The 26,539-nt window shown below is 61.4% G+C and overlaps 2 protein-coding genes across 2 annotated transcripts in view; one reads left to right on the forward strand and one right to left on the reverse strand.

Moving 5' to 3' along the window:
* Nucleotides 1–738: 738 nt before the first annotated feature.
* RTN4R (reticulon 4 receptor) lies at nucleotides 739–25,352 on the reverse strand. The gene is made up of 2 exons (XM_081113689.1): nucleotides 25,128–25,352; nucleotides 739–2,411 (listed from the first exon to the last, which is right to left on the reverse strand). The coding sequence occupies exons 1-2, from the start codon at nucleotides 25,147–25,149 to the stop codon at nucleotides 1,021–1,023; spliced, it is 1,413 nt and encodes a 470-aa protein (XP_080969815.1). The 5' UTR covers nucleotides 25,150–25,352; the 3' UTR covers nucleotides 739–1,020.
* PRODH (proline dehydrogenase 1) overlaps nucleotides 24,356–26,539 on the forward strand; it is a 42,027-nt gene continuing 39,843 nt past the window's right edge. The window contains exon 1 of the transcript XR_013997227.1: nucleotides 24,356–24,464. The gene's annotated coding sequence lies outside the window, so the exon portion shown is untranslated. The remainder of the gene's footprint in view (nucleotides 24,465–26,539) is intronic.

Raw genomic sequence — 26,539 nt, forward strand, 5'->3', positions numbered from 1 at the left:
ATTCCATACATAACCCTATACTTTGTACTTTATGAATCAATAAAAAATGTACAATTTTTAATTATAAACCTGTGTTTTCTATCAAAATTACTTCTGGCGTGAATTTTGGGACACCCTATATATGTACAGGGCCAGGCAGACCCACCTGGGCCTGTGTCTGGGTGTGCCATGGTGAAAGGGCGGGCATCCTGGGCACATGCTTGTGCAGGTGTGACTGCAGGTAGGGTGTGTGACCAGGAGCAGTGGTGTGAGGGGGCACACAGCCCCTGCCAGGCCTCTAAAGGGAGGGACCTGGCCTCACGCCCCAGCCCTGAAGCCCACCTTCCAGGATCATCGTGGGAACAACCCCAGCCACATGGAAACTGGGGGCAACAGGGCCAGGCTGGCTGGGGTGGAAGGCTGGGACCTCCAGGGACCCCATGTGGCAAATGTTTGCACAAAGGCAGCCACGTCCAGCTCCCATGGCTGATGTGTGGTGTGTGCTGGACACACACCTCCCCCTAAATGCTGTTATCAGCTCAGCGTGGCTGGGGGTGGGCCAAGGCACCAGGCGTCTCTAGTGGTCACCATGGCTGCTGGGCTGAGGTGGTCTGAGCAGCCCACAGCCCAGGCTGCACCCCTCGTGTGGATGGAAACTCCTCCGTCTTGGGGCGTCTGTGTGGCTGTGACCAGGGCAGGACTACGCCTCCAGGGCCCTCCCCGTCTCTCACTGCCCGCAGCACTCCCACTCTGAGGGGCCACAGCTTAAAAAAGAGCTCTTTATTCCACATTGCCCAATATTTTTACACAAGTAAAATAAAATGCATTTTTTCTGTATATCGCGGGCCGGCGGGAGGCAGTGTTCTGGAACAAACACTGCCGCTGCTCCCTGTAAACATGATGGAGTGGAGATGGGGGGTGGGGTGGGAGGCGTCCATCAGGGAGGGCCTGGCTCCCGGTGCTGGCTGGCAGCATGGAGGGGACCCCGTATGTACACACACCTGGCTACTGAGGAAGGCCTTGCTCTCAGTCGGGGGCTGGTCAGCAGGGCCTGAGCACGGTCCACAGCACCAGCGCCAGGCCGAGGGGGGCGAGGCTGCAGGCGAGGCCGGGAAGGGCACCTGAGCCCTCTGCATCTCCAGCGCCACTGCCCCCGCTGCCCGCCTGGCCCAGCCGGCACTGGCTGCGGGTGCGGTTCTTTCGGGAACAGCCTGGCCTCCGGCGAGGCCCCACGGTGGGCGGGCCTGGTGGCTCAGAGCCCTGGGGCCGCAGTCCGATGAGGGGGGGCTCGGCCGAGCCAGGCAGGGTCCCAAAGGGGGAGTCGTTGATGTGCCTCGGGCCAGAGGTGTTGCCTGCAGGGCTGTCACCGGGTGGCACACGTCCCTTGAGTGCATTGCCAGCCGAGGCCGGACTACCGGCCTCCAGCACCGAGGCCTTGTCCGTGGCGTCCGGCTGGCAGCACTTGGGGAGCCCCAGCAGCTGCTCGTCGGCCAGCCCGCCAGTCCAGATAGCACGGGAGGCCGTGGCGCAGCCTTCTAGGTCAGTGGCCGCCAGGCGCTTGAGGTCTCGACCAGCCAGGCGGCGGGGCAGGCTGCAGGGCAGCTCGGATGAGGAGCCGCGGAACTGCTGCAGCCAGGCCCAGAGCGGGCGCGCCCGGCAGTCGCACACCCAGGGGTTGTCGTTGAGCCGCAGGTACTGCAGGGCACGCAGGGGTGCCAGGGCCTCCGCGGGCAGTGCCGAGAGGTTGTTGGCGAACAGGTAGAGCGTCATGAGGCGGCCAAGGTCGCGGAAGGCGTGCGGGTGCACGCGGGCCACTCGGTTCTGGTGCAGCAGGAGGCGGTCGAGGCTGTGCAGGCCGCGGAAGGCGCGCTCGGGCACGCTGGGGATGTGATTGCCATGCAGGAAGAGGTGCGTGAGGTTGCCCAGGTCTCGGAAGGCGTCGTCAGGCAGCGCCTGCAGCCCGTTGTCCTGCAGGTAGAGGTACTGCAGGGCGGCCAGGCCACGGAACAGGCCGGGGCCCAGCTCCTGCAGGCCGCAGCGGTCCAGGTGCAGCGTGTGCAGGCGGCCCAGGCCGCGGAAGGTGGTGGGGTCCACGGCGCGTAGCTGCGCGTTGTCGCTGAGGTCCAGCTGCTCCAGGAGGGCCAGGCCGGCGAAGGCGGTGGCGTCGATGTGGGTCAGTGCGTTCGAGTGCAGCCACAAGATGGTGAGGTTGCGGCAGGCACGAAAAGCGGTGGCCGGCACGTGTGTGATGCGGTTGCCATGCAGGAAGATGCGCTGGCTGGCCACGGGGATGTCGGCGGGCACGGCCTGGAGGCCCTGCTGAGGGCAGCCTGTTGTCACCTTGGGCTCGTTGTAGCACACGCAGGCTCCTGGGCACGGAGCCGCCACCCGCCACACCTGCAGCCACAGCACCCAGGCCAGCAGCCGGCTCCCTGTGGGCAGAGGAGAGGGCGGTTAGCTGGCAGGGAGCCCTGTGTGGGTAGGGATTGTGCAGGAGCCAGGCTGCCCCAGGACATGCTGTCACCTCGGGGAACTCAGGTTTCCTGCTGTACCTGTCACGTGGAACCTGCTAGGTCAGTGGTTGGCAAACTGCGGCTCACGAGCCACATGCGGCTCTTTGGCCCCTTGAGTGTGGCTCTTCCTAAGCCTTAGGAGTCCCCTAATTAAGTGAATAACAATGTACCTACCTATATAGTTTACGTTTAAAAAATTTGGCTCTCAAAAGAAATTTCAATCGTCGTACTGTTGATATTTGGCTCTGTTGACTAACGAGTTTGCCGACCACTGGACTAGGGGATCATACGTTCCCTGGAAGAGGCTAAGGCCTCGGAGCTGGAGGCCAGTATTCCAACCTCGGTCAGCAATGTGCTCCACAAGCATGTGCCATCCGCTGACAGCCTCCAGGCAACATCTGGCCGGAGGCACATCAGCGACTCCCTGTTTGGGACCCTGCCCGGCTTGGCTGAGTCCCTGCTGACGGCACTGAGTCCAAGCCACCAGAGCTCCAGGCCACCAGGGCTCCAGACCACCAGGGCTCCAAGCCACCAGGGCTCCAGGCCACCAGGGCCCCAGGCCACCAGGGCTCCAAGCCACCAGGGCTCCAGGCCACCAGGGCTCCAAGCCACCAGGGCCCCAGGCCACCAGGGCTCCAAGCCACCAGGGCTCCAGACCACCAGGGCTCCAAGCCACCAGGGCTCCAGGCCACCAGGGCTCCAAGCCACCAGGGCCCCAGGCCACCAGGGCTCCAAGCCACCAGGGCCCCAGGCCACCAGGGCTCCAAGCCACCAGGGCTCCAGGCCACCAGAGCTCCAGGCCACCAGGGCTCCAAGCCACCAGGTCCCTCCGCCACAGGCCCTCACATGCCGCCTTGGGGTTAGCCAGGTCCTGACTGGGGCCCCCTTGCAGGCCTCCCAAGATGGACACGCCCCTGCAGATACCATCTCGGGCTCCAGCAAATGCAGTCCCTGGGCTTTCTTGCTGTCCCTGTGGGTCCCAGCCCTGTCCCCTGCCCCACAGGCCACAGGCCAGGCTGGGGGACAGGCTCTGGCAAACACTCGAGGGCCGGACTGGCAGAGTCCTTCCGAGGAGCCCTGAGCTGAGGCTCATGCTCAGGCCTGCCAGGCAGTCCGCTGCTGGGTCCTCTTTGGCTACAGGAGGGTCAGGGCTGTGGCTCAGACTCTGTGCCCCGCCCAGGCTCCTAGAGACACTGAGGCCCAGGGCTGCCCCAATTCGGAGGAGGCCTCCCGCCACAGGGAGCTGTGCTTAATGAGGAAACGGCAGGCACCTGGCGGAGCCCCCAGCGGTCCTCCTGCAGGGGCCGGGGTTCCACCAACTGGGTCCCAGCAACCCTATCACAGGATCCGGTGGCTGGACGCCTGAGGGCAGGTGGGTCCAGGGCTCAGAAGGGCGAGCCCCCTCCAGGCAGGCTGCTCCCTCCTCAACACTCACAGCGGCTTGGAGAGCTTCCTGCCTTGGCGTGGAATACCTGCAGTCTCCTCTCTCAGCCTCATCTGCTGCCTGATCTCCTCCCCAGGTGAGCAGCTCACTCCTTCCCAGCCCAACAATCCTTGCACAACCCCAACTGCCCTCAACCCTCCTGCCCAGACACATGCTCAGCGAGATCTACTCCAGCCCCAGGGGGCTACACCCCCATTCTTCCTCCCCCATTGAGGGGCCAGACACACCTGGGGCCTCACCAGTGACCTACACTAGGCAGGAGACCCCTCCAGAGGCAATGCATCCAGCCCTGGTCTCGCCAGCTAAGCGCAGTGCCTATCATCTCGCCATCAGAGCTCCCCTCTTTGAATGCTGAAGGTCCTCTCTGCCTTCAGGAGTGAGTCTATTAAAATGGGACCCCCCTGGGAGGGTTAGGGCTTATCAGCTAACATGTGAGTTATCAGCTAACACCTGCACTGACAGCGAACACCTTCCTTGGCAGCTAGCTAAGCACAGGATTCTGCAGACATGAGCAGGGCTAAGTGCTGGGGCTGGAGCCAGGAGGGAGGAAAGAGAGGACCATAGGCTAGCTTCCCCCACCCCGAACCATGACCTTGGGGCCCCCCACCCCTGCTGGGTCCTCTCTGCCTGGGCTGGTCCAGACGCTCACCTGAAGCTCAGAGCCTCAGCCAACTGGCATGTACAGTGGTCACCAGGGATGTGCCCTCCTGGACTCTGGTCCCCAGGTCCTGGATGCCCCCTCCCCACAGTCGGGGGACCTCCTCTGTCCCCTGTCAGCTGCTGGGGACCTGGTAGCCTCAGGCTGGGGATCCAAAGAAGCAGGCCTGACCCAGGACCCCACCCCCACCCCAAGCCCTGGGCACCCCTCCTGGCTGGCCATGGGCGGAAGGCGGAGGGGCACCCTGACTGTTGTCTATTTGCACAGCTGACACCCCCTCCGGCTCTCCTCGCAGAGCCTCCTGGGGAAGTCAGGCCTCGTGATGCCAGCTCCCACCAGCATCTCACCTGCTGTCACGGGATGTAACTGTGCTAGGAAAACACACTTCCTGTTTCTGAGACCTCGGTGGAAGAGCAAGACCTGGGTGGGGGGAGGGGGGTGCAGGTACTCACCGACCGGGCCAGGCTCTGCACCCCCCTCAGCACCGAGGGCAGGCCTCATGGTGACCGTGCCATGTGCCAGCCGCACACGCCACAGACCAGGCAGCACGCCGACCCGCTCTGTCACCAGCCACCCGTCATGACCACGCCTGCCACATCACCTGCCCAGTGTCGTGGCTCCCAGGCCTGCAGCTATGGTTTGTGAACTTGGTTGGGGTCAGGTTTAGCTGACCTCCCCAGCATGGGGGCCGGCCGCTCTGGCCTCCAGCCCTCGCCCATCTGGGCCCCCAGGAGACTTGAGCTTGGGGCTATATCCGCTCTAAGAATGCTCTGAGCAAGGTTCCCGGGCTTGGCTGCCCCGCCCTGGGAGTGGTTGGCAGAGCGGCCAAGTGGCCCAGCCCTGCCAGGAAGCGGGCATCAGGCACAAAGACGCGGCTCCATTCTCGCTGAGCCAATTGCTTTCCAGAAACCAACTTCTGAGGCTCAGTCCTTCTGCACAGACCCTGCTGTCAGCGCCGGAGCGGGTGGTGGGCTCTCTCCTCGCAGCAGCTACAGTAATTGGCTCCAACCCGGCCCCCCTTGGGGCCTGCCCGCTGGTCTCCATGGCAACCCCTCTGCTGAGCAAGCATAAGGGGGCATCTTTTTATGAGATAATCAAACCCAACTTTGCAGTGTGGGTTCATCTTCCCAGCAGGGGGTGGGGGGATACCGGAGACCAAGCCGGGGAAATGGGAGGGCATCTCCTGACCCCACCCCAGGGGCTGGACCCAGTCACTCACCCGACCCCTCCCACACCCACGGTGGACTGCCACCCCGAGAAGGCCTCCCCATCCCATCCGCCTCCTGTCCCCCCATCCCATCCTTCCCCCTGTCCCCTCAGCCTCTCCCTCCATCCTGTCCTCCATCTTCCCCGGCCTCTGCAGCCCCCTGCGCCAGGCCTTTCTGGCCTCTAGGTCTGCCCTCTCGCTGGTCCCATCTGCCCATCAGAGGCCCCAGGCTGCACCCTGTCCCACCTGCCCACCGGCTGCAGCCTGGTCGCCTGCCTGCCCTCAGCCTCACCTCCCATTTGTGCCAGCCTCACTGGGTCCTGGTCCTCAGTGAGCACCCAGTGCCAGTGTCCCTCCAGGCACGTGTGGTGAGAGAACAGCCCCGCTGCGCTCTGGCTCACACACACGGGAACCACGGCGCACACAGGAACCACGGCGCACACAGGAAACCAGATCACAACACGCCCCTCCAAAGCCCCTGTGGCCGTCATGACCCCACACCGGGCTGCCAGGCCCCCTGAGCCACCCACAAACCCAAACCAGTCCCTCAGGCCTCCAGGCCCCCTGAGCTACGTGCAAACCCAAACCATCCCTCTCCCGCCATCCCTCAAGCCTATTCTCTTTCCTCAGACCTCAGCGCAGCGCCCTCCACGTGGGGCGGCTCCTGCCTTAGCCCAGGTCTGGCCCAGAAGCAGTGGGCACAGGGCATGGTTGGGGGAGGACTGGCCACTCCTGCCTGGGGCAGGGGTCAGACAGTGACCGGATTCTAGATAGGACCCCTTCTGTCAGGGTAACCAAACTGGAGCTGGAATGACAGCTGAGGAGGCCATGGATCCAACGGCCCCAGAGCCTGGGAGGCATCAGGCCTGGGCGTGGCCCTGCAGGACGCCTGCACAGTTCACCCTGGTACGGCACCTGCTCAGCAAAGGTTCCCCTTCATGTTGGGACAGGGGGACAGGGAACCTGGAGAGGTACAGGGAGGGGAGAGGAGGGAGGTGGAAAGAGGAGGAATAGGGAGGGAAAGGGAGGGGAGCCAGGAGGGGTAGGAAAATCCGGGGACTCACCACCAGCCACAGGGCAGCAGGCAGTGGGCAGGTGGCTGCTGAGATCAGCAGCTCAGGAGTAGGATGGCCAGCCAGGGGGCTCTGGTGTGTATCCTGGTCCCCGCAACTCCAGGGCCCCGCAGCCTGGGCTGAGGTACACAGGGGTGCAGCTCCCCTGAGGTCCCATGGGGATGCCTCTGCCCCCACCCAGTGAGGCTACAGAGAGAGCCCAGGGCTGGTGGCCTTGGAGTCCCAGAACATGGGTTCAGTGCCCCCCGCATCCCCGCACCCCCCCCCCCGCCGTTTCAATGCTTCCACACTGCAATGGGGTGGCAGAAACTCCCACCTCAAGGGCTGTTATGAAGGTCCAGCAGCTGGTATAAAAGGTGTAAGTCAGAGCTGCATAAGAATCAGTTTTCTTTTCAGTATCATGAGCCCATTTCACAGATTAGGAAACAGAGGCAGCAAGTAGTTAAGACCTAGAGAAAGTCTACAGCGGTTCTCAACCCTCTGGCCCTTTAAATACAGTTCCTCATGTTGCGACCCAACCATAAAATTATTTTCGTTGCTACTTCATAACTGTCATGTTGCTACTGCTATGAATTGTCATGTAAATATCTGATATGCAGGATGGTCTTAGGCGACCCCTGTGAAAGGGTCGTTCGACCGCCAAAGGGGTCGCGACCCACAGGCTGAGAACCGCTGAGGAAAGGTGGGCAAGTGAAGGAGCTACAGTGCGTCCATCCCAAGCCTTAAGAGTGGCCGCTGTGTGACCTCCGCAGGAGTGGGGCCCGGGCTGTGAGGACGTGGACAGGTGCCAGGGCACCTGGCTCCCCCCTGTGTCATTGGTGGCTGTGAGGAGACATTTCTAGGAAGGCTCTGAGCTGTTACCTGCTCCCCCCACCCCACCCCCCACCCCCTGCACGGGAGGCTGGGGTCAGTAGGCTGTAGAGGGGCTGGACAGCTAGAGCACAGCCAGGACATCAGTCAACTCAGGACCCTCTCGAGCACCAGAGCCATCCGTGAAGGGTCACGGCACAGACCGCAGTTACCAGGCAGAACAGGAGGCCATCGCTCAGCACACTAGGCCAGAAATAGCTCCGGTCGGGGGTGGAGCCGGTGGTGTCCACATGCCGCGGAGGGTCAGGGCAGCGCTGTGCTCGCACTCCTGCCCTGTGCCAGCCCTCCACCAACCAATCCTCTGCCTTCCATCTGTCCCCAACTCAGTCTTCGCTCGCTTCTCACACTCGCTACCCACCCTCCGCCCGTCCTGGGGCCCGCAGGCATGTGCATGGGCAGCGTGCATGCTCATTGCACTTGCCAGGCCTTTCCCCGACTCCAGGTGCCGGGGGGAGGAGAGTGGCAGCAGCTCCAGTGGGGGGCAGCCCACCCTGGAAGGGGTGTGGCTGACACCCCTGTTGCCTGCTGTGCCCTTATTGATCTTCTCAGGGCAGTGGCTGCAGGAGTGGGCCTGGTCCGTATGGGCCAAGTCACCGCCATGGCAGGAGGGTGCTGGATGCAGGGCTGGTCAGTTTCTGGCCAAGCTGTGTGCAATGGAGGAAACTGAGGCAGAGCCTGCCCGCTGTCCCACTGAGACTCAGGCAGAGCTGGCAAGACCGGCCTCCTGAATGCACTTGGGCACAGGTGGACCCAGGGCCAGCAGGCCAGGCCCAGGCTGGGCCCATCTGTCTGCTAACTCTCCGAGAGGTCTAGCTTATTTACCTATTTTACAGTTGAGAAAACGAGTTTGGGTGGGGGAAAGCCGCTTGCTCACAGCCCCAGGGCTAGGAGCATTCCCAAGGTCATGGCGCCGGGCCCATGAGAGACCTCGCTGGGCAGTGAAGAGTTAAAGCTCCCCTACCCCCCACCTTACGCATCATCCTCACCTCAAACCCAAGCTCTATTCTCCCTCAAAATTTCCAGCCAGTACCACACCTGGGAGGGCAGCCCAAGGCCCCTCTCAAGTCAAGGAAACTGAGGTTGGCAGGGGAGGGGCCTGGCCCACCTGAGAGGTGGAGGCCGGAGGGAACGCCCTGTGACTGGGGCCTCACTCACTCACTCACTCACTCACTCACTCAACCTTCACCCACTCGGCCAAACGCACCAGGTGCTGTGCTGGGCACTGTGGCCTGAGACCAGGATGAGACCCTGACTTGTGACAGTGTGATCCAGGAGTAGGATGAGCGCAGGCAGTCACCCTGACCTGAGGCATGTGCCACGTGGGGGATTTAAGGTGTAGCAGAACCTTGAGCTGGCTCCAGATGTCAGAGGATGCCAGGGGAGGAGGCCTCGGGCCCACTGCCAGGGTCAGGGTCCAGGCAGACGGTCTGATGATCAGGATCCTTGGCCTGGAGACTGGGACAAGGCTGGCCTGCTGGCCTGGAAGGCTCTGGAATCTTGCCCTGTCCAGCCCACAGGTCTCCACCTGCCCACCTCCCATGGCCCGCGCTCCAGGGAGCCCCACGCTAGGGGCTGGGGATACTAGCATCTTGGGGCTCTGCCAGCTGAAGATCCGTCCACCCCAGGGACTTGGCCAGCATCCCTTCCACGCTATCAGGCCACCAACACACACCTGCTGCTAATTACCTGGAGAGTTCTGTTTCCACAACCAGCTCATCAGTTTCTTGGCTAATTGATTCCAACAGTCATCAGAGGATTGAGACCCCAGAGAACACTAACGGTAAACCAGCCGGTGGCTGACATGCCCCTGGGGGGGGCGGGGGGAGGCCTCAGGAAAGGGGCACTCCTGGTGCTAGGGCCTGTGATCTGCCTTGCTACACACTTGCCCCCACTCCCAGCTGCTCGCCCTGACTCCTTCCCATCGCCAGGGCCAACAATGCTGGGTCCTGCCCTCCTCCCCCATCCACCCATCCCTCCTCTTCCCAGGACCCTGCATCTGCCACCTACACAAAGCTGACCAACCTTGTGAGGCCCAGAGTGCACAATCTTGTGAGGGCAAAGTGCAGGAGCACACAGTCAGGCTGCACACAGTAGGAAAGCACACTCGGAGTGCACGCTACATGAATGCACACTTAGGGTACCTATTCGGGCACATGCTATAGGAAGGCATCATTGGGGTGCATGCTGTAGGAACACACACTCGGGGTTCACGCTATAGGACCGCATACTTGGGGTGTGTGCCATAGGAGTACACAATAGGAGTGCACTCTTGGGCCTTCTGTTGCCGAGGCCCGGGTGGGTCAGGGCCCAGGGGCAGCGGACAGCAGAGGGGTTGCTGTGACGAGGCGGGGCTAACCTGGAGCCCCTCCCAGGAAGCAGGAGAAGGCTGGTGGAGGAGAAGACCGGAGGGCATATCCCCACATGCTCTCGAGCCCTCAGCACTTGTCAAACATCACCAACAAGGCAGGCAGGCAGGCGGCCTCTGCTCGAGCAGGATTTATTCTGCTATGAAAAGACAAGTGCAGATCTTGGGAGGCCCTTGTCGCATTGCCCTCTGGGGTCAGCTCCTCTTGCCTCTCAGCGGTCTGAGATCAGCCCCAGTCTGGGTGGAGCGGCTGGACTGCAGCCCTTCCGAGCTGTCCCAGAACAGCCGAGCTCTCACGGACATGGAGCAGGGGGCTCAGGGGCTCTGAGACTGAGCTGGGGTTTGCACAGGTGGGAGCAGCCCCGTGGAGCCCATGGAGAAGCCCCGTGCGGACTGGTGACGTCAGGGGTGGGGTGCTTTCCAGGGAATGAGGGCTTCGAGGCAGAGAATGACCTTCACAGCCTGAGATTCTCCCATTGGAGTCACCACCAGCCAAGGCCAGGCGACCACCGCGTTCAGGTGGCCACACTGCAGCCCTTGTCAGAGTCAATGGGCCCTCGAATCTTCTATCCCAGTGGTTCTCAACCCTCTGGCCCTTTAAATACAGTTCCTCATGTTGTGACCCAACCATAAAATTATTTTCGTTGCTACTTCATAACTGTCATGTTGCTACAGTTATGAATCGTCATGTAAATATCTGATATGCAGGATGGTGTTAGGCGACCCCTGTGAAAGGGTCGTTCGACCGCCAAAGGGGTTGCGACCCACAGGCTGAGAACCGCTGTGGCATCCAGCAAACCAGCCCGCCAGCTGCTGCCTATCGTGGCAAATAACGTGTTGTGGGCGGGCAGTCCCACCTGTGTGCTTCCTGTGGCTGCTTTAGAGCTGCCCAGCGGAGTGGAGTGGTCCGACACGCCGTGCAGCCCACGCAGCTGTAATTATTTAGTACTTGGCCATTTAGAGAAATAGTGTGCCCACCTGGCTTGTGATGGAAGCGTGGCAAGCGCCTGCAGAAGGTGAGGGCCGCTGCCATCACCTTCACCTTCACCACGGCCTCACGGAGTCACTCAAACCCCCACCCAACGAAAAGGAGACTGAGGGTCAGAGAAGGCCACTGTCTGGCCGAGGCCACACGGCAGGGATGGACAGGGCCTGGCAGCATCTCATGGGGCTGGAGGGTGGTGAGGGGAGGAGGTGAACCTGAAACGGCCCGCAGGTCAAAAGAAAAACAAGTATTTGGCTAAAGAGGCCGTGGGAGGGCTGGCCATCGAACGCGCGGGAGAGGACAAGTTAGAACACAGACAGAACCAGAGTGTCTGTGAGGAGAGAGGGAGGATGGCTCCGGGCACCGGGCACCAGGAGGAGGCACCGGGAGGAGGCACCAATCCCCACACCCTGCTGGGGAGGAGGAGGGTGACGCTTCAGGGAGACGTGTCTATGGGGAGGTAGTTTTGGGGGGCAGGGGGCTCTGGGGCCACAGCCCCGCCACACCAATCCCGCCACCCCAGGATAATGTGCCCTCCTCTAGGGAGTCCGCAGCCAGGTTGCCCTGAGGGTGGCTCGCTGACCAACTAGCATTACCCTGTCCACTTGGGCTGGGAAGAGGGGAAGCAGCTGGTCAGTTCCCAGGACGTCAGGGGTCTGGCCCAGCTTGATGGGATCTTTCCCTTTAAGAACAAAGATGGGACGACTCAGATTAGGAAAGAAGAGAGGCACCAGGGTGTGGGGTCCCCTTGTGACCGGGCTTCCCGACCCACCCTGCGGACCAGAATCTTAAAGGACAGTGAACACTGCAGGCCCACAGTCCTCCTCGCCATCACATCAGCCACGTGCGAGGCCCTGGGGTCACAGGGAGCCAGGAGCTGACCCGGGGCCCCTAGGAATGCAGCCAGCCTCACGCGAGGACAGGGAGCTCCAGGGGTGAGTGAGTAGTGGGTGGGCCAGTGCTGGCGGCCACCAGATACCCCTGAGCAGCACAGTGGCCGGGGACACCCCATTCCAGCACCAGTGCCTTGATGCCGCAAGGGGCCTCTGGGACAAGTCTGTCTCCTGTCAGTCCTCTGTCCCAGCCCCAGCCTCACACATCACCCACCACCAGGGGGGAGGGGAACAGGAAGGAAGGGGAGGAAGGGGAGAAATGGGATCCTTGGCCTCCCTGGGAATGGCCCCAGGTGCAGACTTCCCTCATCCCACAGCACAGTGAGGGGGTGACTGTCAACCCCACGCCTCAGACAAGGGCTCTGAGGCTCAGAGAGGTGGGGTGAGCACAGAGAACCAGTGAGGTCAGGGTCCCGGGCTCCACCCCACAGTCCCAGGAGCCCAGAGCAGGCCCTGACTCCCAGAGACCCACCCAGCAGGAAGGGGCAGCTGACCGCCACCCCTGCAGTGGACCGGCATGCTCTGGGCTCCTGACCCCCACAGGGCCTTGTCCTCAGCCAAAACTTTCTGTTCCCTGGGCTGCTGAGGTGGGGGCCCTGGGGTCTGAGCTTTGGGCTCCATGCACCCCCTCCCCAAGTGGCTGGGGAAGCTGCTGGCCCACACTGAGTCTGCTGCCTGCCAATGACATGAGGATGATGATGGGCCAGCCCCTGCCACCCTGGGGCCCCAAGATGCCTCCAGCCTGGAAACCCCACTAAGCACCCACACCAGGGGCCCAGCTCTGTGGCCAGAGAGTTCTGTCTCCCCAAAGCCTGGTGTGGGCCTCTGCTAATCCGACCCGGTCAAGCCTGTCTCAGGTGAGGAGCCCAGGGAAGTGAGGCCCAGCTCCAGGGGTGGCACCCGGAGCCTTGCTGATTGTCTGCTTGTCTCAAGGCGGCTCCAGCCTGGCCTGGCGGCCCTGCTCCAGCCAGGAGAGGCGGTGTCAGGGTGGGAGAGGGCGCAGCAGCCAGGCTCAGCTGCAAGCAGTGCCTAGAGCCACTTCCCCGACTCCACCAAGCTCAGCCCCAGAAGAGAGAACAGACTCGCAGACAGGCCTGGAGCGCTCCCTCATGAGAGAGTCCTGTCTGCCCTTAGCACTGAGTCAGGTTGCTGCTGCTTCTCAGGCAACCCTGGCACACTCGGGGCTCCCCCTCCCCACCCACCCACCCACCACCCGTGTGGGAGACCTGTTCATCCCTGAGCCACGATGATGGGGACGGGATACACGCTGAGAGGCGCAAGGAACAGGTGACGGGCTGCTCCCCTGAAGAAACACCCAGAGAAAGGGGCGCCCCTACTGGGGCTCCTGCCTGGTGGCCCAAACCCTGCCAGTCTCAGCAGAGCATCCGGTCCCCTTTAGTGCTTCCCTAGTAGGTGTGGCCAGGAAACAAGGAGTTTGGAAAAGGCACCAATGGAGACAAGGGGGAAAATGGCTCTAGGACGCCGAGACAGTTCGGAGAACAGATACAAGTTCGGGAAATCTAATCAGTGTCCTTGTAGGGATAGAAGAGGATTTAAAACAAGAACAGGGTGCCACGAACAAGGAGCCATCGGAAAACAGGAAGAGTGCCTGGAAGTTAAAAATAGAATTGCTAAAATAAAATAAAAAATCAATAGAAGTGTTAGAAAACAAGGTCAAGGAAGTCCTACAAAAAGAAAAGTGAATGAGAAAGAGGCGGGGGGGGAAATGATGATATTCCGAAGACAGATATACAGGTCCAACATCTGTACATGGGGAGTTTCAGAAACAGAAAACAGAAAATAGAAAAAAGTTACCAAAGAAATAATACCAGAAAATCTCCCAGAGCCCAAGACCTGGTCCTCCACCGGGCAAGTGCCTAGCACAACAAATGACATTCACAGCGCGATCTGAGGCCTCGGGAGGCCCGAGGCACCCAGACTAAAAGCTACCTGGCACCAGGTTTCTCCACAGCACACTGGGCGCCCATCTGTTCATTGCTATGGCTTTAAAACTGCGAGGAGGAACTGTTTTCTACGTGGAATTCTGGACCAGGCCAAGGCAGCTTGAACTGATTGCTAACACTGAGGACTAATAGAATGATTCTTCATTGTGCCTTCCTTAGAGAGCTAGTGGGGGATGTGCTTTCGCTAAAATAGGACATAAACCCCGAAGGAGGAAAACACGGGGCCCAAGAAACATTGGGTGATGAAGGGAAGTCCTGGGAGCTGTGAGGGGTCCATAGCTCCTTGGTCCAGGTGGGGACAGCAGGACAAAAGCCTGGGGCGAGACCTCCTTGCGGTAAAACCAGAGGCCCAAGAGAATGCCCGACGTGAAGAGTGAGCACAGGGGAGTGGCAGATGGGACAAGAGGAAAAAAAATACAAAGTCAACTGTAAACTCCAGGAAAAACAAAAGGCCACACAAGAGTCGCGAAGAGCATTTACTGATGTGACCTGAGCTTGGGAACACTGGTTATGAATTAACTGAAGGTAGCAAGACAGCCGCCCTGGGGAGTGTGCTAAGGAAGAGGGAGCTGGGGAAGGAGCCGTGGCAATGTGAAGGTAACCACTGGGAACAATGAAGAATGAGGCAACAGTGGCTGCCTTCCAGGAATGCAAACCGATTTTCCAGACCAGCCTCTGAGGGCTGGGCGCAGGTTTTAACTTTGAGCGAGATATCGTTGACCACAGTGTTGTCTTTCTAAAAAAGGCTGCACTGAAATCTCAGAGGCAGGGATAAATAAAAAGGAGAAAATCAAGCATGTCTGCCGAAGGTGGAGGTGAACGTGGGTCAGAAGTAGGCGTCTCCCAGGTGCAGGGGAAAGTGGGGCTGAGGGCTCCAGCAGGGCGTGGCCTGGTGTCTGGTGCAGGGATGAGGCCCCACATGCTCCTCTTCAGCCCCTGCTCAGCCAAGGGTGGCCGAGTTCGCCTCCCCCGCTCCCCACCCCCTCTCCGCGTTCCCGGGGATGATCAGGCTCTTGGCTCCAGAAGCCTCTGAGATCCAGACATTTAAAGGGACAGCTTCCAGCCTGAAAGTCCATCTGTGTGCTTGGGCCTTCCACAGTCCTGCCGCCACTCCCCCTGACCTCTCCTCACCTCTGCCCTGCTCCCATCTCATAGATCTGAGCCCCCAACCCCAAACTGAGGACCCTCAGGCCCAGGGGAGGGTTCTCCGTGGCCGTGGCGGAGCACAAACAAGCTTCCTTTGGCTTCTGTGAGGGTCCTAATCATGTCTCTGCAACTGAACCCACAGCGCACAGGCAGGGGCGACGTGAATAAGTAATTGCTCTTTTATTAACAAGTGATAAATTATTCCCATATGATGGTATGTGATAACTCTTCCTTATTTGAAATCAATTTGGGATGGAAATGGTTGGCGGCTTCTCACCATCGAGGGTGGGAGAAGAAGGCGCCGCTGCCTCCTGGAAAACAGGTCAGTGTATTTCGGCTACTTCCTGAGGCTGGTGCGCCTGGCGCTCCAGGCTGCAGAAGGGGGTCGGCTGCCCTAGGGGCGGAGCCAGGCAGGATGGCCTCATTTTCTCAGCATTTGCCCTGGGGACAAGTAAGAGGTCAGTGCAGGTACCCCAGCATGGTCTCTCCCCACCCCCACACCTGCCGGAAGCTCCAAAAGAAGCCTGGACGACCCCATCACACCCAGGGCACAGATGTCCCGGGGAACCAAGGATCAGGCTGGGGGAGGAGCCCCCAAAGCCCAAGGCCTTGCTGGGACCACCACAGGCATTGGCAGCCATGGCTGGGCCATCAGGGATTGGGGGATGCATCTGCAGGTCATATTCCATTCATTCCCCCATGGAACCCTGAGGGCCAGAGCAGCTTCACCTTTCACCCCACAGAGGACCCAGCTGACCTCCCATACCCCCTGCCCCGTGTAGGCCATGGCTTGACTTTATTAAGCCTGAAAAGGCATTGGCCTTTCCCCCCCAAAACGTTCCTAATGGTTACACAACACCCTGCCCCCATCTGCATTCCCCATTCCTTCCTCCTCTAGCTCAATGCAGGAGGGTTCCAGGCATAAGCCCAGGTGCAGGTCAGACAGACCTGGTTCCCCGCCCAGTGCCCCTGGCAGACCCAGCCTGCTCAGGGCAGTGCCGTTGGCCCAGGCCTCAGCACCTCTTCTGGTTAAAACCCTGCAACCCACTGGGCAGGCAGCCAGCTGCCTCCCTCCCAGGTCAGGCCCACAGGAAGCCAGACCTCGCCTACCCACCCCCTTCAGCTCCTCCCCAGCTGCCTCCCCCACAACCCTAGGGCTGCAGCAGACCCATGAGGCTGGGGCACCCCGAACCCAGCCACTATACCCAGCAAAGCTCAGATACCACCAGCGACCTTGGCCTCTCAGGCCTGTCATCTGTGAAATGGGAGGTTGGACCTGAGAACCTAACAAAATCCCCAGGGGTGGGGGAACTTTGGTGAACCACCCCAGGGTCCCAAACACCCCCACCTCCGTCCACTACCAGGGAGCCCCCTTCACCCCACACCTTACTGATCCATTTAACAGGTGCTGGCGCTGTCTGCTTCTATCAGTTGCTCCTAAGGGCTTCATGGGGCAGTACCACAGCTGGTGACCAGCACACAGTGGGAACTCCATAAATGCTTCTCACATGAATGCAAGAAAAGCCCACCACTACGGGCAAGTTTCAAGGTTGTGCAGACAGCATTCCCTGGGGATGTCCAGGCCAGGAGAATCCATGGGGCACTGGGTGATTCGATTTAATGAGGTCCTGAGGTGGGATCCCGTAATGGGATGAGTCCTTCTAAGAAGAGATGCAGGAGAGCTGGTTTTCATTCTCTCCATGTGAGATCCAGCAAGAAGGTGGCTGTCTGCAAGTCAGTTAGAGAGCCCTCACCAGAACCTGACCTTGCTGCACCTGGTCTCAGACTTCCAGCCTCCAGAACTGTGAGAAGAAATGTCTGTTCTTAAGCCACCCTGTCTGTGGTATTTTGTTATAATAACCTGAGCTGATTAACATAACTCCTTTCTTAAAATTCTGCTGTATTTCTCCAGATTTCCTGTAATGTACACAAACCGGTAACATCGGAAGTATTTTTAGTTTGTTCTATTTGGTCGTGTGTGCTGAACTGGACGGGGCAGCCCTGCCCTGGAAAAGGTGGGTGAGGCTATCCGAGAGCAGCACGATCCCTCCCAAAAGCCCAGTGCCTGGATCCCTGACCAGGGCTCTGCCTTAGTGGGGCCTCAGGCAGGTCTCCCAACCATTTCCTCTCCTGGAGAGTGGAGATAATGAGACCCACCTCCCAGGGGACACAAGAGACCACACAGCTCCCGGGAGCAGGCGCACAGTGAGTGCACAGGAAATGCCCAGCCCGCCCACCCTACGGGAGCATCCAAAAGGTGCCTCATGTCGCCCCCAGCGGACCACGGTCCCCATCTGACTGAGGGGAGGTCAAGTCACAGTGAGAAAGGGCACGCTGGTGCCTAAGCCAGCCTTACCCAGGCCCTGGCAGGCAGGAGCACTGGGCCTCGCCTTTGCGGAGGTAGCACCCTCAGGGATGCCCCCTCTGTTCTCAGACACACACCCTGACGGGCTCTCCTCCCCAGAACCCCTCCCACACCACAGTCTGGCCCGAGGGGTCCTGCATGAGTGAAATGCCGGGGGTCTTGACCCCGCCTGGGCCTCAGGGCAATGTGGGGACAGTGAACACAGTGGGCCACCTGGGGCTGAAGCCCCTCCCTCCCTAATCCCCACGCCTGGGCCCCTTGGCACTGAAGAGGATGGGCATGCCTATTCAGGCTTCCTGTGATCTGGAGGTGCGGGGACACGGCTCAGTGGGGACACTGCCACACACACACACACACACACACACACACACACACTGCCACCACCCACCTCAGGCCACCCCAGGAGCCAGGCTAGGCTCAGGCAGCAGGTGAAGAATGGAGTCCATTAGGGCCACCATCTGTCTGGGCCATAACGGGGCCTCTCGGTGACATCCAGGAGGTATGTAGATAGAATATTTTTATGGGGAGAGTTTTTCTCTTGCCAATTTTCAAACAGGAAGCCAAACACTTGTCACACCTGTCCCCGCGTCAGCCTCTGCCTGACATAAATTGGGGCTGAGGCAGGGAGATGAAACACGGCCTGGACACGCTGGGGTGCGAAGCCACGTGTCACTCAGCCGGGAGCACGCGGAGCAGCGGCCTGGCTTCCTGCTGAGGCTGGGTGGGAGCAGCTCCACCGCATCCACTGGCCCAAGAGCCCTAGCCCCGCCCCCCCCTCTGCTTTTCTCTTGGCCCCCACAGGCTCTTCACCTGACCCCCATCTCCCTCCTCCTCTAGGGCCAGCCTGGGCCCACCCAGAGGCCTCAGCACCCAGCCCCATGCAGTGGGCTGTCCCAGAGTCTTCGAGCTTCTGCTCCCTCCACGGTCCCCTCCCCCTCAGCCAGCAGCTCCAGCACTATATATATATGTGTGTGTGTGTGTATGTATGTATATATATATATATATAAATTAAAAGAGAAGGGAGAGAGATATAGACACATCAATGATGAGAGAGAATCATTGATTAGCTGCCTCCTGCTCTCCCTACTGGGGATCGAGCCTGCAACCTGGGCATGTGCCCTGACCTGGAATGGAACCGTGGCCTCCTGGTTCATAGGTCAACACTCAACCACTGAGCCACTGTGGCTGGGCATCCAGCACCTCTTCAAGACCCAGGGCCAGTGTGACTTGGGGGGTCCAGTGGGGGCCCAGGCCTCAGAGTCCTCACCACCCTGCCTGCACCCACAGAGTACGTTTCTCCTCTGCGGACCTTGTGGGCTTTGGGGTGTCTCCTTGGAACCGGGGGACCTTTAGGGTGGAAGGTGTCTCAAGAATCTAGGATTCTGCTGCCTGGCACAGGGCTGGCCTGAACATAATGCTGGAAAGCACTTGCCAAGAGGATGGAGGGAGAAGTGAGTGACCTCGGGGCTCTCCCCAGCCACCACCCTGAGCGTGCACCCTGGCTAATCCCACCAAGGATGGGAAGAGCCCTCCCCCGGGGATGATGGTGGGGGGGGGGGTGGCGGTTCCTTCCAGGCCACACATCAGACCCTGCCATGTGGGGAAGGCCACCGTGTGTTGGGGTAGGGGATGCTCACTGCGCCAGAGGGACAGTGACAGTCCTGTTGCCTTTTCAGTTGGCCTAGGGATCTTGGCCTTGGCTCCCAGGGAGACCTACCAGCCCTGTCCCTGCCAGGCTAACCGGCCACGTCTCACATGGCCTCATCCCTCGGGAAGCCCCGGTAGCTGGGCAGGGGCAGGACCAGCCAGCTCTGTGCTCTCTGAGGACAAGGGCTGGGTCTGGATGTGTCCTGGGAGAGCAGGGAGGCCTCCCAGGGCAGAGGGAGGGATGTGGACAGCAGAGAGCAGGGGGGAAGGAACTTGGCAGGCTCTGGGATGAGTGGGGTGGGCACGAGGACCACTCCAGGTTCCTGGCTGGGGTGCTCTGTGGAGGCAGGTGCAGAGCTTCCTGGGTGACCTTGAGCCCCACAGCTCTCCTGGCCTTTCTCTGGAATTCTGCTTCGGGCCACATCTTTGGGGATGGGAGGTGGTTCTGGGCTGGAGGCCATACCCCAGGGGTAGGTGGCTAACCCTCCTGCTGCCCAGCCCACACCTGTCCAAGGACCAGGCAGGAGAAGGGGCCGCCCCTCCCCCAGCAGCATGAGTGCAAAGAGAACTGTAAGCACAGTTCCTCCTCCACACAGTCCTGGCTCCCTATGCCCCGGTCCTCACTTAGGTTGGATGGACCTACTGTGTGCCTGGAGCTGCCACAGGATGCCACCAGCCAGCCAGCCACCCCCGCTGGTCATTACACAGCCCTTCCCCACTTCCTCCAGAGCCCGGGACCCGACATGCCTGGGATTTGGAGTGTTTTCCCACCCACAAAGGCACTGAGTCGGTCAGCAGCCCTGGATTACGAATGAGGCCTCTGGTGACCAGGAGAGGATGGGTGCTGCCCAAGGTCACACAGCAAGCTGACACTGCACAGGCTGATCCAACAGCTGCCCAGACTTGGAGGGGAGATCGCTGGCAGGTCCCTGAGCCTGCCCCATCTGGGCCCTGGCAGCAGGCGAATAAAGGCAACACCTCAACAAGGTCACAGTGGCTGGCTGGGGCAGACTGAGGACATGATGCTGGGCTCAGGCAAGCGAGGGACAATCCAGGAGGGCTCCTGGGAGGAGGTGAGTGTCCCAGAGCCCCACCTTGGCCTGAGCCCCTCGGCACTCCACCCGCTTCCTCGATGGGCCCCTTACCAGCTTCAGCCTCAGCCTGACATTTCCCGTGACATTTGCTGCGAAGAAATAGAGTCATAAACCCAAAGGTTAAATTTGCACATTGCCTCATGCTGCCAGGAGAAGCGCAGTCCCTCCACCCCCCAGGTGCGTGGCCACGGGGTTTGTGCAGGATGGCCCGCCCATTCCCAGCACCGGAAGGTCCCTTTCCCAGTCCTTCCCAGGTACCTCAGTCACCTTTTCCCAAAACAAGTTTGTGGGCACAGCAGGCCCTGAAGCGTGCTGCACAGGGGTCCCACCCTACTGGCAAACCCGAAGCCCTGAGACCCCCTCTGGTACAAGGAGCTCCGTCAGCTCCTTGACCACTTAACCCAGCTGTCCCAAATCTGCTTGACTACGAAACCCTTGTTCGATCCCCACCAACATGCCTTGGAACTTCAATTCCACGCAGCAGGATCTGTGGCAGCCAGGTAGGAAGGCCGGGTGCTGACCGGAGGGCTGAGGGGCATCCCCAGGGCATCGGGTGGGCTGCCTGAACCAAGCCGGGCCAGCTCCTGACACCCCAGCCCCTCTACCCACGCTCCCCATGTCCCCATCGGCCCAGTTCCGCCTGCCGGGCCCACCTAGTTTCTGCCCAGGCAGTACCTCCCCACCATTCCTCTGGCAGGCCTGCCCGCTGCCCTGCCTTTCAGATACACCACCGAGACCTGGCTGTCCTTCCTGTGTGTGTGTGTGTGTGTGTGTGTGTGTGTGTGTGTGTGTCTGGTGGGGGCACGAGGTTGTGGGAGGGTGCCTGATGGCTCCTCCTCCATTCTCCCGCAGGAGGGCAGAGCTGCAGGCCCACATGGAGACAGGGCTGTCAGGACAGCTGCAGGGTGAAGGTAGAGGCTACGGGAAGGGGCCAGGAGAGAGGTGGCTGGAAGTGCCAGGGCTGGAATCCTGATCAGCATGGAAGCATATTCCCTCACTCCCAGAGAAAAACGCAGAATCCGCCCTGGAAAGGTTGGGAGGGGTTGGGATCCAGAGAGGGGGTATGTGACCACACCTCCGGGGACCTCATGGGGCCTCCATGTGTGGCGTGTACCTCCCATGCCCAGCCCCACAACCACGGGCAGCATGAGAGGCCAGTGCAGGTTCATAGAAATAATGGCGCATCCTCAGGAAGGGACTCTGCACACACCACTAAACCCATGATGCACAGGAATAGTCCCAATGTGCAAAGTGTTTAAAATACAGCGACAAAAGAAGAAACTGCAGCACAAAACACCCGTATGGTGGGACCTGGCAGGCCCACGCACTCCAGGGATGGTGCCGGAAGATGCAGGGGTGTGGACAGCATGCTGTCCTCTGGCTAAGCCTCCATTTGCGGCTCTGTGACCACCTGCCCTTCAAAGAATTTAGTCCAATAAACTCAGGAGGCCCAAGGTCATATCCCTTTAACGGCCTGGCTCCGAGTAGGGTCTGACAGTCCAGGAACGAACGAATGAATGAAAAAAATGAATGCATAACTGAATGAGAGCATGTGTGGGGGATCTGAATGAGCAAACAGTGTCTGGGATTGGGCTGTTCAAAGGTGCAGAAGAAGGCAGGCCACAGGGCAGGGGACACGGAGGGGTGCAGAGGATGCAGAGGCTGGGCCCTGAGAGGTCAGCGGTGGGTGGGGTGGCCAGGCAGCATCCTATGGACCTTGAGGCCCCGGCCCTGGGTGGCCACAGAGGGTCAGGCAGCCATGGGGGTGACGGAGTCATTGGTCAGGGCCTACCAGGCTGGGGATGGGGCACATGAAAGATACTGACCAGGCACAGTCAAAGGCCTTCAGGACCCCCACAACAGAACCCCACACTCACTGACACACTGGTTCCCTCACACACCATTCACTCATTCAATAAACTCACTCATTCATCACGGAACACCTTCTTGCATTGTGTTCCTGACCCCTTTCCAGATGCACAGACTGAGGCTCCGTGGAGACTTTCTGGCAACAGGCCCAGGAGAGCAGGGATCTCATCCCTGGGGGGGTGGATTCCTTCCGCTCCACCAGCCAGGACCCTCCTGGTGCTGTACCAGCTGCCAGAAATGTCTAAGCTATGAAGCCATGAATTCAAGGCCCGGGCAGGGAGCAAAGGAGGGGCCTGCGCTGCCTGTGGGTGAGCAGGAGTTTCCGGCCGGGGGCCAGCAGAGGGAAGATGCACGGGAGTCAGAAACGGTGGGAGAGGCACAGCACAGGCCCTGGCCTGCCCTCCGCCTCCTGGAACAACAGAACTTCCAGAGCCCGGCACAGCCCACGAGCCACAAGCCCTCCTGCTTGTGCAGACCCCCTGGGCCAGGCTGTCTTCCCTGAGCCTCTCCGTTCCTCTCCTCCGGGACCACAGGGAGAGGGCCAGTCCCGACGACAGGACCCCGGCTGCCCATGACTCTTTCATAGAGAGAAACAGAGGCACCGGGGTTCTGCAGGCTTCCTGCTAGTGAGGGGCAGCGCCAGCGTGGGAAATAATGTAGGTGTCCTCTCCCTCCCTGCTCCCCCACCTGCCCATGTTCCCCTCTCCAATTCCCCTTGCCTTTCAGGGGCCTTTATTTCCCCCCTCCGTAAATGGGCAGGAGGGAGGGGCCCTGTTGGCAGTGCGGGAGTTCCAGAGGACTTCCCTACATGGGAATGGCTGACGGGGGTGGGATGGTGGTCTTTCGGGTATTTTGAAGGTAAGAGACCTGCAGTCAGAACTCAGTGGGGGCCTCGGCCTTAAAGTGCCCCCAGCAACCACTGAGGGAAGCCTGATCGCTGGCCCATGTCACAAATGAGGAGACTGAGGGCACGGAGTGGGGAACTGTCACACTCAAGGTCACAGCCCCCAGCGGGTGGCTGAGCCAGGACCCAAATCCAGGCCGTTGCTGTCCTGCCATCCCACACTCAGGAGCCAGGAGCCATCGCCTGTCTCGGTCCTCGAGTGGGAGCCTGTTTCTTCCGCACAGATGGAAAGACAGGCTGAGACAAAGGGGCGTGGCCAGCCTCACTGCCTGTCCCATCATGGGACCCACCCTCACACACCTTATAAGAATGACTGGCTTGTCCCCATTCTACAGACGAGGACACTGACGTTGGCAGGGGAGCTGGCGCTGTGCCTCTGCCTCTCTGGGCCTCGGCCTGGAGTCCTCCTTCCCACAGCGAGAGGGAGTCACCAACACCCTTATCTCAGAGCCCCACACCATACCATGGAGAGACCGAGGCACTGGGGGGCCCCACACCATACCCGAGGTCGGTGACACCTCACCATGGAGAGACCGAGGCACTGGGGGCAAAGGCTTCCTCAGGTCACCCTGGGTCAGCCATGGGGAGGGCACAGACCTGCACCCCGCCGAGCTGAGCAGCAGTCACTGCTGAGCTTGCCGGGGCGTCTGGCCAATTTGTCCCTGTGTTGACCTCCAGATTTGAAATGGGCCTTCCCTGCCCAGGTGGGTCCCAGCCCCCATCGGCCACCACCCCCCTGTCATGGGGGAAAAGGAGGAGTGTCCGGGAGCCCTTGCACCTCACACCCTGGGTCGGGGCACCGAACTAGCTCCCAGCGCACATTCCCAAGGCCTCTGCTGCAGATTTGGGCAGAACCCGGCCACAGCCCACCCAGGCACACAGGAGCACCTACACCCGGAAGGAAAAAAGGCGCAAGCTGATGTGTCCACAGGCACATACGGTCATGTGTGCAGACACACATGTTCACACGCATGCCCAGTTACACATACACAAACAGGCCTGAGGGGCTGTGGAGGGGAGACTCTGGGGACAGGGGGCTGGCGGACAGAGTGGGACCAGGATCCTGTAGGCGGTTTCTCGCCTCCTCTATCTGTGAGCTCCAGCTGCCCAGAGCCTCCCCCTTAACACGTGCATGTAGGCACAGGAGTGGGTCCTGCTGGGGGGCGCCAGCATGTGCTAAGCATGGAGATCACAGCAAGCATGCTATGGACATGTGTGTGTGGCCTTGGGCATGCAGCCGGGGGCGATGATGCCGGGATGCATCCCTAGCATGTGTGCACGTGCACACTGGGGCAGCCTGGCATGTGTGTGCACACGCGGTATGCAAGGGTGCAGCCCTTGTAGACACGTGCACGTGTAAGAAAACGTGTGTGCAGCCTGCGGCATTGTGGACATCAGCAGGGCAGCCCGTGGGGGTGCCAGGGGAGCACTCTTCCGGCAGAGCATGCAGTCGGGTCCCCAGCCCCCACTCTCAGGACTTCATACCAGGTAGGGGGAGGGGTCCCATGAGGGCTTCCAGGGATGAGGCACTGTGAGCCCCTCGGCCCAACCCGCAGGGGCCCTTAGGCTGCGGATATGAGGGCTTGGCTGCTTCCTCTCATGACTGGAACCCTGGAGGGGCAGCGCAGGGCTAACCCCGCACCCCACCCCTCTGCTGTTGCCAACACCCCCATTCATGCCGCTGAGGCCTGACCCCAGAGACGGGAGAGGTCCTGAGTTGAGTCCAGGGGGGCAAGGGTGGAGGCGGTTGATGCCCCCAGCCCTGCTAGGTACCACGTTTCTGCACACATGGTCATTAACCCCTTCGTGGCCGGGATGCTCCAAGGCTGGACCGCGCCCTTGCTTCCAGTCGGCAGCCTCCACCCCGGCCCCGGCTTCAGAGGCCACCCCGAGCCGCCGCCTCTACCTCCGCCGCCGCCTCCAACTTTCCCGGGAAGCAGCAACTTTTCCTGCTGCCGCGGGCTCCGCCCTCCCGGGGCCGGGCACCCGCGGCCCCAGTCGGCGCACCACTGCGGTGGCCCTCCCCGCCGCCGGTGACCCTGCCGCTGGCCTGGGCAGCGGGGACCAGCCGGCCCTGCAGCTCTGGGACCCCCCACTTCCCGCACCCAGCGCCCCACCCAGCGGCCGGCTCGCGCGCGGCGCAGCACTCACCTCCGCCGGGCGCCTTCTTCATCGTCGGGGTCGGGCGGGGCGCGTCGGGGACCGAAAGTCGCTTCGGGGCCGGCGCCCGTCTCCCCGCGGCCGGGTCCGCATCCAGGCGCCGCCGCTCCGGCCCGGCCCCGGCCCGGCCGCGGGACGAGGCTGGGCGCGCTCCGCTCCGCCAGTCGGATGAACTGGCGGCGCCGCGGAGCGGAGGGCGAGGGCGGCGGCGGCGGCGGCGCGGATCCGGAGCGGATGAATGTTTTATGGGATCATGTGGTCTGACGCGCGAGGAACCCACCCGGTACCCACGCCGGCCCGGCCCGGGCGGGGCGGGGCGGGGGCGGGGCCTCGCGGCGGGCGGGGCGCTCACCTGGGCGCGGGCCGGGGCGGGGCGGGGGCGCGGGCGGCGCGGGGCTGCAGGGCGGGCGGCGCCCAGACGAGGGGCGCAAGCTGGGCCGCAGGAGGCGCTCCGCACGCCCGGTGCACCGGCGCCGCGCGGCCCCAGACAAAGGCGGCGCATTTCTGAAGAGGCGGCGGCCCCTACAGGCGGCCGCGGGGATGGCGGCCTTGGCCGGAGCGGGCTGGGGGCGCGGGCCCGAGGGCGTGGCGGCCCGGGTTGGCCAGGGTGTGCGGGTCCCCAGCGTGGCCAGCCACCGCTTAGGGCTTGGTCTGGAGGCCTGAGGACGCGGGTGGGAGGAGAGGTGCCTCTGCTCGGCCCGCTCCCTTTCCCGCCTCCACTAAATTCTGGAGCCCCGCAGCCCCGCAGCCCTTTGCTGGAGTGGGATTGGTCTACTTTCCAGCTCAAAAACAGGCTCAAAGCTCCAGAGACTTCTGAAGCCCCTCACCCAGGTGTTCCCTGCGGCTTTAGGCTGGGGTCTGGGTTTCCCAGCTGCCACAGGTCGGTGGGTGGGCATCAGGCACCGCGGGCTGTGGGAGCGGTGTCCTTTGCCCCTCGGTCAGCACCTTGGCCAGCGCCCTCCTCGTCTTTGCGCCGCCCGCCTTTGCAGCCAGCCCATTGGATGACTCCGGATGTTGGCTGTAGGCGTTGGCTGGGGTAGGTAGGTGTGGAGGCAGAGGGGGAGCCTAGCAGGGCTGGGTGACAGACCAGTCTGCCTCCAGCAGGGCATGGCGCACTGCTCAGGCTGGAGACGTGTGGAGGGTTTGCGAAGGCACATTTACAGGTTGCGGGCAGGTGCAGGACAGCATGAGGGACAGCGTGCTCCCTGGGTGGGCAGCTAGGGCAGGCATATGACAGCTGCCGAGGAGCCAGTGGGGATGGATCGAGAGAGGCTGCAGCCTTTAGTCAGGGGCACAGCCAGTCCTAGGGATCAAGCCCAGAGAGATCCCGTGGGAAGAGCCTGGTGGAGCCCTGCCCCTGTAATGTAGTCTACACCCCTCAGTTCCCGGGAGGCCCTGCATGG

This window comes from Myotis nattereri (assembly GCF_964212035.1).
Source record: "Myotis nattereri genome assembly, chromosome: 19".
NCBI lineage: Eukaryota > Metazoa > Chordata > Mammalia > Chiroptera > Vespertilionidae > Myotis > Myotis nattereri.